The sequence below is a fragment of the Fundulus heteroclitus genome, chromosome 9 (genome assembly GCF_011125445.2).
Source record: "Fundulus heteroclitus isolate FHET01 chromosome 9, MU-UCD_Fhet_4.1, whole genome shotgun sequence".
NCBI lineage: Eukaryota > Metazoa > Chordata > Actinopteri > Cyprinodontiformes > Fundulidae > Fundulus > Fundulus heteroclitus.
In genome coordinates this window covers 37,335,224-37,351,163 of record NC_046369.1, presented here as the reverse complement: position 1 = coordinate 37,351,163, position 15,940 = coordinate 37,335,224, and the positions used below count along the sequence as shown (strand labels likewise).

At 43.5% G+C, this 15,940-nt stretch overlaps 2 protein-coding genes across 3 annotated transcripts; both read left to right on the top strand.

Moving 5' to 3' along the window:
* The first annotated feature begins 1,583 nt into the window (after positions 1-1,583).
* On the top strand, positions 1,584-6,698 carry aldh9a1a.1 (aldehyde dehydrogenase 9 family, member A1a, tandem duplicate 1). The gene is made up of 12 exons (XM_036141608.1): positions 1,584-1,682; positions 1,779-1,931; positions 3,531-3,676; positions 3,982-4,111; positions 4,192-4,326; positions 4,420-4,616; positions 4,822-4,962; positions 5,056-5,244; positions 5,331-5,418; positions 5,499-5,640; positions 5,882-5,994; positions 6,104-6,698. Exons 2-12 carry the CDS (start codon positions 1,790-1,792, stop codon positions 6,196-6,198), a joined length of 1,518 nt encoding a protein of 505 aa, XP_035997501.1. The 5' UTR covers positions 1,584-1,682; positions 1,779-1,789; the 3' UTR covers positions 6,199-6,698.
* Positions 6,699-8,933: 2,235 nt separating this feature from the next.
* On the top strand, positions 8,934-15,536 carry med8 (mediator complex subunit 8). Of its 2 annotated transcripts, none has more exons than XM_012850230.3 (7): positions 8,934-9,066; positions 9,265-9,386; positions 9,745-9,889; positions 9,968-10,108; positions 10,211-10,298; positions 10,403-10,600; positions 15,158-15,536. In XM_012850230.3, exons 1-7 carry the CDS (start codon positions 9,061-9,063, stop codon positions 15,226-15,228), a joined length of 771 nt encoding a protein of 256 aa, XP_012705684.1. In that variant the 5' UTR covers positions 8,934-9,060; the 3' UTR covers positions 15,229-15,536. The 2 variants fall into 2 exon arrangements, with proteins under 2 accessions (XP_012705684.1, XP_012705683.1); XM_012850229.3 differs by having other exon boundaries at positions 10,403-10,642.
* Positions 15,537-15,940: the final 404 nt, after the last annotated feature.

Below are 15,940 nucleotides of genomic sequence, written 5' to 3'. Positions count from 1 at the left end.
GTCTTATCCAGTAAAATAATTTAAATTAAATGATTAACTTTAAAAAATAGAACCAAAGGTAGAAAACAGTAAACTTTCAGTTCTACAGTTCTGCTTTTCAGAGCATAGTGAAATGTTTTTAATTCTTCCCCTGGCTTAAAAACAATTGAATTCAAACCCAAAATAAAAGAAAACATTAGCTTAAATAGAAGAGTTAATTAGACTTTGACTTGGGTGTTGAACACTTTGACTCTTTTGCAGCTGTAGTTTACCATTTTCTTGGATCAGTATCTGGTTGATGACCCAGTTTGGTCCAAGCTTCTGAGAGATGGGAAGCATTGATGTACGAGGGAACTAACGGTCAACTCAATAGCTGCAAGGTTCCCAGTTCCTGTCGCTGCAAAACAAGCCCAAATCATCAGTCTTCCACCCCCATGCCTGACAGTTATGTGCTGATGTGCTGTATTTGCTTTTCAGCAGATGTGCTGCTATGAAGCAGATCTTCTTTGCTACCTTGTTTATATAGACCAGCATGCTTTTATCAGTGGCTGTTTAGATTGAATGATTTTTCCAATACATCACACAAAATCAGCAACGTATCTGTGTTCAGATGGTTTACTGTAGCGGGACATACACCACAACAGACCCCCCCCCCCCCCCCCCCCCTCTCATTCATTAGTTAAACAAATATTCCCCCTCCTCCATCATGCCTGACAGCTGGTTTAATGTGTTTGCTCTGATATCCTGTGTTGGGTTATCATCACCATCTATACGCTACAGTGTATTATGGGCAAACATCAACAATATGGCCTTGTCTGTCCAAAGGAAATTGTTCTTCAAGTCTCGTGCTTGATTCAGATGTCACTTTAACAACCCTTACAAACCAGCCATATGCATTCAGTCTTTTTCTAATTGTTCTGTCATGAACTTCATCATTTTAACTGTGGTCTGTAGAGGCTAAGATGGGGCTTACTGTTTTCTTTTACTTTGGGGTGAATTAGCTGGGTGGGTGGGGTCCACTTCTGCAGTTGTTTTGAATGCTTTTTTTATTTTTTATTTTTTTTTTTACGGACTTCAAACTCTTTTAAAAAAAATTGTGTTAGATGTGTGCGGTGCAGATCAGTGAACTGGTGAAACCCCTGCATGGCCCCAGACTTGCTGATTAGCAGCATTGTATGTTGAAAGCATTTGTCTTTTTCATTTAGGCAAGGTTATAGTGTGGGTTAGGATAGCGGTTTAGTCCATATTATAGTCTTTTAGTTACTGATATAAATGTATGTTATCATTATTATTATTATAGAGTGCAACGTGAAGTATAAAGCTTGTGATTACACACTCCGACACAGTATCGATTCGCCAATAACCCAGGAGAAGGAGGTAAGAACTCTAAAATACATTTTTGACGCTGTAAGAAAGTCTAAAGTCGGTGTCAAACTGAAATGAGGAGTCCTTGTGAAAGCATGTTTCGGTCTACTATCCATCGCCATACTTGTCCTAACTGCGTTTCTAATCTATTTAATGCAGAATGTCTTTAAAGGCTGACTCGGCCCAACAGAAGCGAGTAGTGTTTCTGTGAAAGGAGGCGGCTCCAGGCTGCTGGTTAAAAAGGGGCGGAAACTCAGGGGGCGTCCATCTTGCAGCGCCTCTCCCTGCAGAACACCATCGCTAACTGTTTTCTTCCTCCACAAGTTTCTCAGCAACAGGTCAGCAGCGCGTGCAGCCTGTCCTCGTGTCTCTGCCAGCGCCCGCACTGCACCGCTGCGTTTATAACACCTGACAGGCTTGTCTGAAACTTCCAGGGAGAGTGAAAATGGCCCAGCCAATCCTCGACACCGTGTCCGGAGCCTCGACGGGGACGCTGCTGGTTACCGAACCTCTGAGTTTCTGGGCTGGAAAACGGGTGCAGCCCAGGGAGGGGAAAAACGCCGAACCCGTGTTCGAGCCTGCGACTGGTAATGGACACGTTAAAGTTTGTTTTTTGTTGGTAAAAAAAAAAAAGGGAGCAAGAAGATGAGAAGCATAGCTTAGGGCAGTGGTGTCCAAAGTGCGGGGCACGAGCCTTTAGTGGCCCTCTGTAGGATGTTTTACGGCCCCTGTCTGGTTCCAGAATGCAGCAAATCTGACCTGATAGAAGGCAGCTGATGCACAGAAGGCTGTGCTTTTTATCTTTTAAGGGGACATTTTCCCCTGACAAAGTCTTATTGAAAACAAAATGACTGCAAGGTACAACGTAATTGCTCATTCATTAACCAGGTTTCTGCTTTCATCTTGGTTCTATTTACTACAGATGTTTGGAAAACAGAACCACAGACAAGCCAGCGATTTGAATGTGCTCAGAAAACCTTGAACCAAAGGATTCAGGAGCTGTCTGCCGGGCCCCTTTGTGCTTTGGATTAACAAACCCTGTTTGTACTGACAGCTGCTTATTTAGTTTGTTTCAATCTGGTGTTTTGCATCTTTAGTTTGTTAATGAGTGATTAGAGAAATGTATGAGAGATTGCTGCAAAGCCATCAACAATGCTGACGACTGTCCACTGTGGCTCTACGCTCTTTCAGGAGGAGTGAATGCTGCTTGGAGAGACTTGATGCAATCTGCTGGATTTCCTTAGACAGGAAACCTTTTGACCAATCTGTATAATATGACCCAATCTGTATAATCAGACTGAATTTGACTTTGGAAAGTGCCTTGAGATTACATGTTTTATGAATTGGGCTATATAAATAAAATGTAGTAATTTTTGTGTTGTTTAAAAAAAAGAAGTTTAGAATTTTGTGGCTGTCATATGCATTTAATTGGATGATTTTGGCCCCTATGGCAAAACGTTTTAAAGGTCTCTGGATAAACTCTGCTCTGGAGTAGAGTTGGGTGGGCATGAAGTTGGCTTCTGATTCGTCTCCTAAGAAAACTGGACTCCTAACAGGTTATAGGAGATAAACATGACCTGCACTATATTACACTCAGCAGATACGCTCTAAGCCTCGTGGCCTCCTGGGTCCCTGGAGGCTTTCATTTGGGTAACTCTGGTATCTTGCTTCAAATGCAAATGTTATTAAATCTGTCCAGACAGTGTATTTTAGGGAATATATATATATATATATATATATATATATATATATATATATATATATATATATATATATATATATATATATATATATATATATATCTCAGATGATTTCCCTTCTTCTCTGCAGTATTCCACTCTGACTTTAACAAACTGGATTTCCCAATTCATCCACTGAGCTGAATCACATCATGGCTCCAGTTTATGATCAATGAACCCTTTCTTCTTTGGCCAAACATCACCCAAGGGTTTTTTCACTGAAAACCAAAAGGGAGTTTCACACTTTCTAAACGATTTATTAAAGGTACATTATTCACTTTAAGGCGATCGCCTCCAGGGTTGACCAGCAGCTCTTGAGGTTTTGTCGATTAGGTTTAAGTGGCCAAGAATCACTGAAATAACCCCCTTTTTGAAGGACTGTGGGACAAAAGGATTTCTTGTTCCCCTTTGAGCGCAGCCTTCTGAACCTACTCCGTATGTCCTCAGGCCGTGTCCTGTGCCAGCTGGTGCCCTGCGGGGCGGAGGAGGTGGAGCAAGCCATCCAGAGTGCCCACTCTGCCTACGTGAAATGGAGCAAGATGTCTGGCATGGAGAGGGCTCGGGTCATGCTCGAGGCCGCTCGCATCATCAGGGTGAGGCGGTCAGGCGATGTTGAAGCTGTCCAGTTTTCCTGTCATGATTGTGCAACTCAAATTGGAGCTGACTAATGCAAGTTTGCAGTCCGACGCTAGTCATTCATTAACAGGAGCCAGCTCCCTTCCTCCCAAATGTTTCTCAGCATTTGTGCAAACTCATTCCTTTGTTTCTGGATGGCCCAGTTTATGCTGCATGGAGGAGTTCAACTTATTCCCAGTACTGACGCTACATTCTTGCAGAGCCTAATTTCAAAGCGTCCCTCAAGCTTTTTTTTTCTCTCCTTTTGTCCCCACCGAAACAGGAAAGGAGGGAGAAAATTGCGAAGCTGGAAGTGATCAACAATGGCAAATGCATCACTGAAGCTCTGGTGGACGTTGACGTCGCTTGGCAGACCATGGAGTTCTACGCTGGCATGGCTGGTACCCTGACAGGTGGGCGCAGCAACCTCTCTGTGCTCTGAACCTTCCCTTGGCCTTGTCCCAACACGACTTCGTGCCGTCCCCGACTGCAGGTCAGCACATCCAGCTTCCCGGGGGAGCCTTCGCCTACAGCAGGAGGGAGCCCCTCGGCGTGTGCGTGGGAATCGGTGCATTCAACTACCCCTTCCAGATCTCTGTAACCAAGTCTGCTCCGGCCCTGGCATGTGGTCAGTGAACAGCAGTGTGCTCCAACTCTTGTTTTTAAAGCTCACTCACCATCACAAGAAAGGCTGGATAAGAGCTGGTGTTGTTTTTCTCAGGTAACGCCATGGTGTTCAAGCCCTCTCCCATGACTCCTTTGACTGCTGTGGTTATGGCTGAGATCTACAAAGAGGCAGGAGTACCTGATGGCCTCTTCTGTGTGGTCCAAGGTGGAGCAGAGACTGGCTCCCTGCTCTGCCAGCACCCCAAGGTTGCTAAAGTCTCCTTCACGGGGAGTGTCCCGACTGGCAAGAAGGTACACATGCTGGTTTAGTGCTGTAAACATGCTACGTCAGATATCAAAATCTGATCGGTCCCTTTAATGCCATAACCTAGAGGTGCCTACACAAGCCAATGATCGCTTATTCAGTGGTTGTCAGTAGCAGCACCAGGCCGCTTCCTGTCTTCCTAGTTTTAGCAAGATGTCTGAATGATGCCATCCCCGCTGCGTGTCCTCTCAGGTTATGGAAATGTCTGCGAAAGGAGTGAAGCAGGTGACTCTGGAACTCGGCGGGAAGTCTCCCCTGATCATCTTCAAGGACTGTGATCTGGAGAACGCCGTAAGGGGTGCGCTCATGGCCAACTTCCTGACACAGGGACAGGTGAGGCTGATGGGATCCTGTCCTTTTTTAGGCGGCTGTTATCTAAACCAGGACGATCTCTGAGCTCTGACCAGGTGTGTCTGAAACGTTTAGGTTTGCTGCAATGGAACCAGGGTGTTTGTGCAGAGGGAGATCATGCCACAGTTCCTGGACGAAGTGGTTAAGAGGACCAAGGCCATCGCTGTGGGCGACCCGCTGCTCGACAGCACCCGCATGGGAGCCCTGATCAGCAAGCCCCAGCTGGACAAAGCTCTGGGGTTCGTCAATCAAGCCAAGAAGGAGGTTCTGTTCAGTTTTGTTGGATTTTAAGTAAAAGTAGGAGCTTATGGGTTTCCAGCCCTATTCATTGTTTTTTTTGTTGTTGTCAGGGAGCTAAAGTGCTTTGTGGAGGAGAGCCTTTTGTCCCCAGTGACCCCAAGCTGAAGGGCGGCTACTTTATGTCCCCCTGTGTCCTTGGTATGTCTGAATCGCTCTCCTATCACCTCAGGGTGCTGTGTTCTGCTGTCCATCATGGCTCGCATACATTCTGTTCACAGAGAACTGCAGAGACGACATGACGTGCGTCAAGCAGGAGATCTTTGGGCCCGTCATGTCCGTCCTGCCTTTTGACGCTGAGGATGAGGTGATCCAGAGAGCCAACGACACCACCTATGGACTGGCCTCTGGAGTCTTCACCAGGTGAGCAACACAGGCCAGAGAATAAACATTTACCCAGCAGTGGTGAAATCGCTCATAAAGCGCTCCGCTGCTTTGCTTTGAAGAGTTTATTGCTTTGGCTGCATTTGATAATTGCCGTTTCATGCCGGCCTTATCCAGGTTCTAGTGCTTTCACTAGTGCAGCTTTATGAAGTTAAAGTCCATCAGTATCCTAACCTGTTAATCTATTACCACGTGAAATGACCTTTCCTCCAACCCGCAGGGATATATCTCGAGCTCATCGTGTGGCAGAGAGGCTGGAGGCCGGCACCTGCTTCATCAACAACTACAACAACAGCCCTGTAGAAATGCCGTTTGGAGGATACAAGATGTCAGGTAGGATGTTGGGAGGGTTCAGCGTCCAGGATCGGTTCTCTGTCACTGTTACCGTGCAAGAAAATGAGATTTGCTGCAGGAATGAACCCGAGCTCTTGACCCTTTCCAGGCTTTGGCAGGGAGAACGGCCAGGTGACCATCGAGTACTACTCCCAGCTGAAGACCGTGGTTGTGGAACTGGGAGACGTTGAGAATCACTTCTAAACTCTGAACGTTAACTCAGAGCACTACAACTGTGACTTACAATCTCCACACCTATCTGGAAAGTCGCAGCACACAAAAAAAGGATGTAGAGTGTAACCCCCGTTGTTATTCTGGAAAAGCCGGAGCACTATATCTTCAGTCCTGGCTTTCTAAACACCTCAGCTTTCTAGAAAATGTGACTCCACCTGAGTAATAAGATAGTACACTGATCTGTTGATGTGACAGCATAGGTACATAAAGCCCAAGCGGGAGGCTAAATAAACATGGTAGCAGCATTAGGAGGAACCCTGTGCCTGATGGTCAGCAAGCTCAACTGAAGTCTAGGAAAACTAATTAAACTGTCTCTGTGGCAAATGTCTCTTCTCATTACGTCAGAATGTATTTCCTGGAGGTGATTAACTTCTAAGAACTCCAGTCGTTTACAGCTTCAATGATTTTTTTCCATAGCTAATGATGTGGATTATTAAAGTTTTAGCAATAAAGCACAGTCCTGACCACTGTGGGGTGTTGTGTTGTTTTTCTAAATGCATGAACTGACAATTGGTCCAGTTACAGGTCAGTCATTACTGTCACTGTTTTATAAAGTCATAGCATAAGCATCTTACTGCAGTAATTCAACGTACAGATATTCTCAAAAGAATTGGCTGTTGTCATGTTTGGAAATCCTCTCAAACATTAAGTTCCTTCTAGTACTATCATGCGCTGTTGTATGGGTGCTGTGTTTATGAGCTGACCAACACTGGGGAAAGTTGCTTTTTATTTTGGCATGTGTGAGAGCTTGTCACAAAATAAATCCATAGTATTTATGTGGATCAAAGCGCATGGAGGGGTAGTGGGGAAACCAGCGAGGTGGCAAAGTGAGCAATAGGAAAAAGTAAATTTAAACATAAAGTTGAAATGATCCAAATTTAAAGGCAATGGCAATGGGAGCCTTAAAACTGGGTCAACTTCAGTGCTATATTGGATCCAAATGAATGCAGATCTACAACATTCAGAATAAGATTGACGTCACAAGGAGCAGAGGAACCATCAGGAGAGAAGAGCTGCTTCCTGTCACAATCAGAATTGGTCACTGCAGTTTGAATGGAACCCGCTATCCAGACGGAGAAGCATCCTGATGTTTGTAATGTGTAGTGTTAAGGAAAAAGCAGCATGTGTGTTTATGAGATGTAGGAAATATGACAAATTGTGGGAATCTGAATTTTAAGGATGTTTAATTTCTCTTGGAGGTGAAGGGAAATATTTTGTTTTTAAAGAATAATCATCTTATTAGGAAATATGTATTAGAAGTGCGGTGAACGAGTGATCCAAAAGATGGCAGTAATACTTGGGTACAAGCTGCAATAGAATCCCACAGAAGAAGATGGAGTATTTTTATAAAAGGAAACAAGATGCCAGGTAGGATGTCAAAGACAGCAATTCAAAATCACGTTAGCTTTACAGGTAAAATTAGGAAATCAGATGCAAGAAGTATCATTAAAAAAACTTGAAGGCAGAAAATGTGGAATGGAGAAAGAAAGATGCTTTTATAGAATCAAAGAGCCAATAGGAGAAATAAGACCTATAAGGCTGGGCAGAAAGGAAACAGATTCATTACAAGATTAAGATTTGGACATACAGGACTTAATCCCACACTGGTTAAAATACAAAAGCACCGTACAAGCAACTGTTAATACTTTGAGGAGGAGGAATCCGAACATGTTAAAATTTCACAAATACGAACAAGAATCGGGAGAGAATTTGAAAGAAAGTACAATTTAATATACTGCACAGATTGCAAAGGTGTTTAGGGAGAAAACAGATACAAATTATTATTCGATTCTGTAAGAAAACAAATTTAATAGAATTTATTTGGAACTTAAATCATGATGAACTACACTCCATGCCAGTTAGTGGTGGTGATGTTAAGGTTTTCTTTTTGCCAACCTCCGATAAAAAACAGAAGAAGGAGGAGGAAGAAACAGTAATGAAAAAGTAGAAGTTGGCTAAAGAAGCAGTTAAGGCAAGATAAACTGAATATGATGTCCCACTAAATAGAGCAGTAATAAAAGTAATTATTAAAGATAAAATAAATAATATATGGCAGAAGAGATTGAATTTAGAAGAAAGAGGAAGGCGTTTACATAAAATACAGAAGAAGGTAATCATAAAAAATAATAGTATAATGAATAGAAGAGAGGAAATATGGATTAACAGGTTGAAGTTTAGGCATACTAGTTTAAACAGTGGTTTAAAAATAATAGGTTACATCAATGCTGATCAATGCTGCAGTTTATATTGTAATGTTGTCTTATTCCACCTGCAATCCCATTACACTGTCGTAAGATATATGCAACGAAATTTCATTCTGTATGCACTCAAAAAGACAATAAAGTTGTCTAAGTCTAAACATCCATCAGGTGATTGTTCTTATTTTGGGGAAACAGAAGGAGTAGAACATGTGTTGATTTATTGTAGAAAATATACAAAAGAGAGGAAAGAACTGGAAAGGGTAATGGGGAGTTCTGTAACTATGTTTAATTTATTAACGAAGCATCAATCACATGATATAATTGACGCACTTATTAAATATTGAAAAGATACAAAATTAGCTGAGAGGATTTAGTATGTATGTGTGTGTGAGTGAGTGTATAAGTATGTAAATAATTTAGTTATCTTAAGATTTGAAGATACATAGGATAATGAACTTCTGAATTACATCTCCGTCCAGTTGATGGCGGTAATACACAAAGTTTGTAAACTGCCAGAAAACGCTATAGAAGAAGAAGAAGAAGAAGAAGAAGAAGAAGAAGAAAAAGAAACAGAAACAACAACAGTCTGCTACATTTTAACCCTGACGGAAGGCTAGCTTGTAGGTCAACAATGCAGGTAAACCAACAAAAAGGAGTAATAAATCTTTGAGCTGAACATGCATTAAGTTTAATGGAGCTCATCCGCCTAGCCTCCGTTAGCTAGCCCAGCCACAGCTCCTAGCTACACGGCTAACAGTCTGTCTCTGTGGTGGCTTTGCCTCTTCGCTGTAATTATTGCTTTTTATCGTTAAACCTTTCCCTCTCTTTCTCTCAGCAACGCGAGGAGAAGCAGCTGGAAGCCTCGGTGGACTCGCTCATCTCTCTGGTGGGCCAGGTTAAAAACGCTCTGCAGAACTTCATCTACAAGCTGGAGAACGAATACGAGCGCCTGACATGGTAGCCTCTGCCTCCTCTGAGGTCCTCTGCTGTCTGAGTTATGGACGGGGACTGTCCTCAGAGAGGGTCTTCAGTCCAGCTGTTCACTGTCTTCCACACCAACAAATGTGTATATATCTGTCCTAAAACTGTGTTAACAGTTAAACATTGTTTTTATTGTTTTAAACACTGGGGGGGAAATCACCATGAAACTAAAGGCTAAACAGCAGCTCTAATCTTTTCTACTTCAAAGTGCCCTTCGCTGCCAGGGTTCACTTTCTACCCTAGCACCTTTTAAATTGGCTGCAGTGAACCGTGCATGGGATGGAAGAATGTCTCTGTCCAACAGAACCGGCTTTGTGTGTGTGGCTCTTCTCAGGCCTTCGGTTCTGGACAACTTCGGGCTCCTGTCCGGTCAGCTGAACACCATCAACAAGATGCTGAAGAACGAGAAGACGCCGTCCTTCCGCAGCCAGGTGATCATCCCGCTGCTGCTGTCTCAGAAGCCGGACGACGATCTAGCGGTGAGTGTCGGTAGCCTGATGGTCTGTGCTCCCGGGTCGGTGGAACGCCGCCCCCCCTCACCGCGCCTTTCTCCTCAGGTCCTCACAGAGCAGCGTGTGCCCGTCTTCAGCCATGAAATTGTCCCAGACTACCTGCGGACCAAGCCGGACCCGGAGGTGGAGGAGCAGGAAAAGCAGCTGAGCACAGAGGCGGCGCGTATCGGTCCTGATGCGGCGCAGGTCCGTCAGAGGCTCTTCTCAGTTCTTTCTGTTTTGTTTGCGTTTACACCGAGCAGCTGGTGTGTTTTGCGTTGTTTGACTCCCTCGTTGTGGTGTGAGCAGAAGCAGATCCAGGCCTTGAATAAAATGTGTTCTACCCTGCTGGAGAAGCTGAACAACCCACGTGATGACAGAGATGGCGAAAGTGCCGGTACGTTCCTCTTCTCCCTTGATTCCAGACTTTTGGTTTGTTTCACTTGCCTGATTTAAAAAAAAAAAAACAACAATAACCTGTTTAACGTGCTTCTTTCCCAGCATCACGACTGAACAAACCGTCGTTTAACCTCGGAGACACCAACGCTCTGGTTGCAGCCGTTGCATTTGGAAAGGGGCTTTCTAAATGTAGGCCTCCGGGTCCCATGGGTCCTGGACACCCAGGGCAGGGGCCGATGATGAGCGGGGGTCCGACCTTACAGCAGGTCACCATCGGAGGTGGTTCAGGCCAGCAAGCAGGTATGGGAGGGCCTGTAGCTCCACAGCAGCAAGGACAGCCGGGTAAGAGACCTGGTTCCTGGAGCAGTAAAGGAACGGGCCTACAGGAAGCCTGTCGCTGTAGTTTTAGTCTCGCTTCTGCATAATGATTGCATTAGATTTGGGTATGGTTGGAATGATGCCTGCTTTGTTGGTTTATGCAGGTTAAAGGTTTACATGCACTCTTCGTCTGTGCGATTGTCTTATAAATGATGGACCTTTCATGACCCGATTGGACTATTCTTTAGTGCAGTTTTGTGATTATCAGGGCTCATGATACTAAAAAAAATGTACCAGGCATTTCTCTCAATCTAACAGAGGCGCCGCTTTCACTCCTAACCACAGTAGACAGGCCTACCAGCCAATCAGAGGCGAGGTGAGGGTGGGCCTGTGGTCTTGGCTGCTTTAGTAGTGAGAGAGTTACGTATTACAGGCACAGCTTGAACATCATGTTAACTTATATACACCTATTTTAAATCAAAAGCCACATGCTGTCTGGTGCAGATGTTTAATAATGTTCAAGGCTCTACCAATTGGTTTCTTCAACAGTCAAATTGACAAGAAAAGAACAAGTATCAGTCAGCCCAAGACAATTTGGTGTCCTGGGAAAGATTTTCCACTGCGCCTCCTGTACAATTTTTAGAATCTAACTCCCAAGTTACATTCACACAAGAAAATGGACACCTTTTTATATTTGATGTTATCTTTCATTGAAAAAGAAAATAATGTCCAAATAAAACAGATGAGAACAATGAATTTGAAACAGAATATCAGAAGGGAAGGCAAGTTTATTTTTTATCGCACCTTTCAGTAACGAGACAATTCAGTGCTGTAGAACACAAGAGAAAAGCACAATGCAGTGGAATAGTAGCAGCAGGTCAAGATATAAGACGAGTTGGACTGCATGGTTTAACATTAACATTCAAAGACAACTCTAAATAAACAATTTTTTAACCTTGATTTTAAAAAAAGAACAGGCTTTCAGCACTTTTACAGTCCTTTGGAAGTTTGTTCCAGATCAGGGGAGCAAATGAACTAAATGCTGCTTCTCCATGTTTAGTTCTGGTTCTAGGTATGCAGAGCAGGCTGGAGCCAGAAGACCTTAATGGTCTGGAGGGTTGATACACTGATAACAAGTCTGTAATGTATTTAGGTGCTAAGACATTCAGGGATTTATAGACTAACAGAAGTATTTTAAAGTCTATTCTCTGAGATACAGGGAGCCAGTGTAAGGACTTTAGAACTGGGGTGATGTACTCTACTTTCTTAGTCTTAGTGAGGACGCGGGCAGCAGCGTTCTGGATCAGCTGCAGCTGTCTGATCCACTTTTTAGGCAGACCTGTGAAAACACCGTTGCAGTAATCAATTCTACTAAAAATAAATGCATGGATTAGTTTTTCCAGATCCTGCTGAGACATTAGTCCTTTAATCCTGGAAATGTTCTTCAGATTATAGAAAGCCGACCTTGTAACTGTCTTTAGATGCTTTTGGAGGTTCAGGTCTGAGTCCATCACTACACCCAGATTTCAGGCCTGATTAGTGGTTTTTAGCTGAAGTGACTGAAGTTGTGTGCTAACTTTTGATCTCTCCTCTATTGGTCCAAAGATTATTACTTCTGTTTTGTTTTTATTCATCTGTAGAAAGTTTTGACACATCCATGCATTAATTACTTCTAAGCCTTTGCTTGAACGGGTTCATAGTCACCTGGTGATGTAGAGCTGTGTGTCGTTGACATAGTTATGGTTAGAGGCAGCATGTGGATATTGAATAAGAGGGCACCCAGGATGGACCCTGGGGGGACCCCACATGTGATTTTTGTGTTCTCTGATGTAAAGTTACCCACTGACACAAAGCCTACACCTTACCTGCCAAGATCTGCTGATGGCCTAATAAGTGTTAATGAGCATCTACGAAGCAAACTGTGCCATGGGATATAGGAACATGAACAACTAATAAGGATGCATTTAAGTGCACTTTACAAAATTCTTAGAACTGACAAAGCAACCAAGCTATTATAGATTGATTAAAAGGTTGAAAATGTCTCACAATCAGCCTTTAAGCTGAGTCAAATTTGAAACTTACATAACCCTTATTTTTGTTTTACACACAGAACAGTGATCATGTTGTTTGTAGACCAGGGGCCTACAACTCCAACCCTGAAGTCTGGTGTCCTGCAACTTTTCTATGTCTCTGCCGCAGCACAGCAGAGTTAAATAATCAGGCCATTAGGGACTCTGGGGAACCTGATGAAGTAAATCAGCCATTTGATTCAGGTCTGTTGGATCTGGGACATCTAAACGTTTCAGAACACCGGTCCTTGTGGACTGGAGTTGAAGTCCCCTGGTATAGACTAAATCATTCTGTAATTTTAATCACAGAATGTTGTAACAAAGCAGGCTAGCCTGAACAGTTTACCAGATGGGTTACACTAAACGAGTTATTTTCGTAAACCGAGTAACCGCTAAATATTCTGCAGCTTAAATCAACCCAGAAAAAGAGTTAAACAACTACTTGTTGAATGCCACAAAAGTGTAAATCTGCTCAGAGAAACTCATGGAACTAGTTCTGTTTCTAAAACTACAATCATTTTCAAATAAAGTAGTTGAGTCCTTCTATACCCTACAGTGTACACTTGTACAAACCTCCATGGAGCGTCAAAAGGAACCATCAGCATAGAGTATGAGTATGGCCTTAAGAACAGTCTTCTATACTTCTGCATGTAGCTTAGGGAGATATGACAGAAATTCTTCTTAGAGAGTGAGATAAACTAGTCCTGAGAACTGACGAGATGTCTGCTAATATTTACATATTAAAGTACTCTGATCATCATCATAATTTTCCACAAAGAAATAGAAAACACAACCCGCTTAGGTAGATTAGTCTGCATGACCCACTTTTACCTAACAGAAATTTATTACATGTATTTTTAGTAGTGTATGAATTTTACCCAGCTCATTTGGCCTTATGGATGGATATAAATAAAAAGTTTCAAAGACTCAGGTAACTTGTCTGCTGTATTTACAATAAAAAAAGATGTGAACTAGAAGCCATCAGGGACTATTATAGCAAACGTAAAAATAACCACATCTATGAGATGTGTTTGAATCTAGTTCTTCTCATTTAATCTGAAAGCTATATTTGCTCTTCCTTCCCGCTACGTCTCTATGGTGGCGTCCACAGAAGACGTAGCGGGGAAGGGTATCCTCTGCTCTGTTTAGACTAAATTGAGGCAAATGGGTGATGCCCTTGTTTTGCTTTTTACCTGCTAGTTAGCCGGCCAGTCTCCAGGGCAGGCCTCTGTTGGACTTGTCAGGGAAAATTACAAAAACATAGGGCACTGGTAATAAGGGATAATGGACCTTGGGCTGCACACTAGGAGAAAGGGGGGAAAAACGATTTCAGGCACTTTTTTTTTGTCATGAGGAAAAAGGGCAGTAGCTCTAGCGCCACCTAGTGTCTATCTGTGCACGTCCCTGACGAGGGATCTAGGCAGGGTGAAAACACAACACCTTGCTAGCAAAAAGGTAAACACTGCGATTGCCTCAGCATTGATGCTGCAGATAAAAGATGTCCTGCAGTCGTGGGGGCTGGAGTGGACACCAGTCCTCAGTGTCACTGGGTTTTTGTGATGTCAAAACCGACACCGTATGGGATACAGACGTTAGAAAACCCAATCAGACTTTATGACAACAGTGATGACCATGAAGAGTGTCATTAATGTCACATGTAACATAGCCGTTTTTAAATAGACTGTTGTTTTTGTTGCTCTTGCCCATAGGTGAGTTACTGCTGGTAATTTAAAATTTTACAGCTTTAATAGCTGTAATGAGCACACAATAAGAGCAACAGGCAGGCAGTGAAGTGACTAGTGTGATATAGTGTTTGTTCATCTGTCTGAATCTTGTCCATTTGTATCCCCAAAATTCACCAGAATCTGTCATGTAAAGGGCTATTTTTTTTCTTTTTCAAAATTTTAACCCCCCCCCCCCCCATGGGTTAAAAGGGTTATAACATTATATGGCATGTGTTAAAAGTATGGCACATACTGTACATAGCACCCCTACCTCATGTCCACCATGGAAAAACATTCAGGTTTAGTTTCTCTCTCAACCCCCCCCCCAACATCAGCCCTGGATTATACAACATCTTCATTATTTCCTTAACCTGGTGAAATCCAGACGCACTCGGCACCACACCCCCACCATCATGCTGCCACCACCATGCGGGACAGTTGGTACAGTGCTCTTTCATTTAGAGGCTTTATCTGGACTCCTCTAAACACTCTGTTTGTCATTGCAGCCAAATGAGAAAATTCACTGTAAATTCAAACTTGTGTACCAAATTCTTGTTTATAAAATTCATTAAAGTTATTGAATAACATGCACAGAAGCCCAGACTTAAACCAACCAACACGGATCATGCCCACGATGAGTGTATGTAAACCTCTGGCTGACACTGTCTGATTTGTTTCTGGTTGGGATGGTTTGAGGGTGAGAAAAGTGCTAATTCAAGAAAACATTTTCTGTCTTTGTCCTACAGGAAAAATGCCAAGCAGCATCAAGACCAACATTAAGTCTGCGTCTGGTTCAATACATCCCTACAACCGATGAGCCTCCTACTCGTCTCCTCAGGACCACCCGTAAGCTTTCAGAGGCAGCAGGTCTGCTAAGCGCTCAGCCCATGGTGGACTGGAGCAGCTTCTGATGCTCAGCTGTCCGGTGTCTTAGTGGCACCAGGCGCGATCTGAAGCTTTCAAGACTGTTTCCCCACATCTAGGCTCAGCTTTGGAAACTACAGTCAAACCTCCCGTTTACAGCCACTAGATGGCACTATGTCACCATTAAACGGACTGAAACAACTTTAAATGTTTAACCAGTTCATGTGATGCGTTTTCAATAAAGAAAACCCAATAACATTACCTTGTTGTTCAGTGATTGGATTAAAACAGAAAGAAATGAGAGGCTGCACGTGTCCAGACAGAATGTACATTCATGCTGTGAATACCAGCCTGGCTTTCCTCCTTCCTCTCACTGCTTTGTTCTTTTTTTTCTTTCTTTTTTTTTCTGCACCAAAGGTGAGAGTAATAAGGGTGGACGTCGCTCTGTGTGGCCCGATAATGTCAAAGTGTTTAAGGGGGGTGCGGTATAAGGAAGTATTGCTGCTGACGTGTGAGGGGGTCCTCTCTCTGTCCACTCCAATCCCCGTCCCGGCGCCCAGCACAGGGGCCGCGCTGCTGTCACAGCGTGGGGGCCGGGGCTGACCTACATACACCCTCTGTGCCCAAACGGGCCGACGTCTCGCTGCGTCACACGCTCTGCTGAG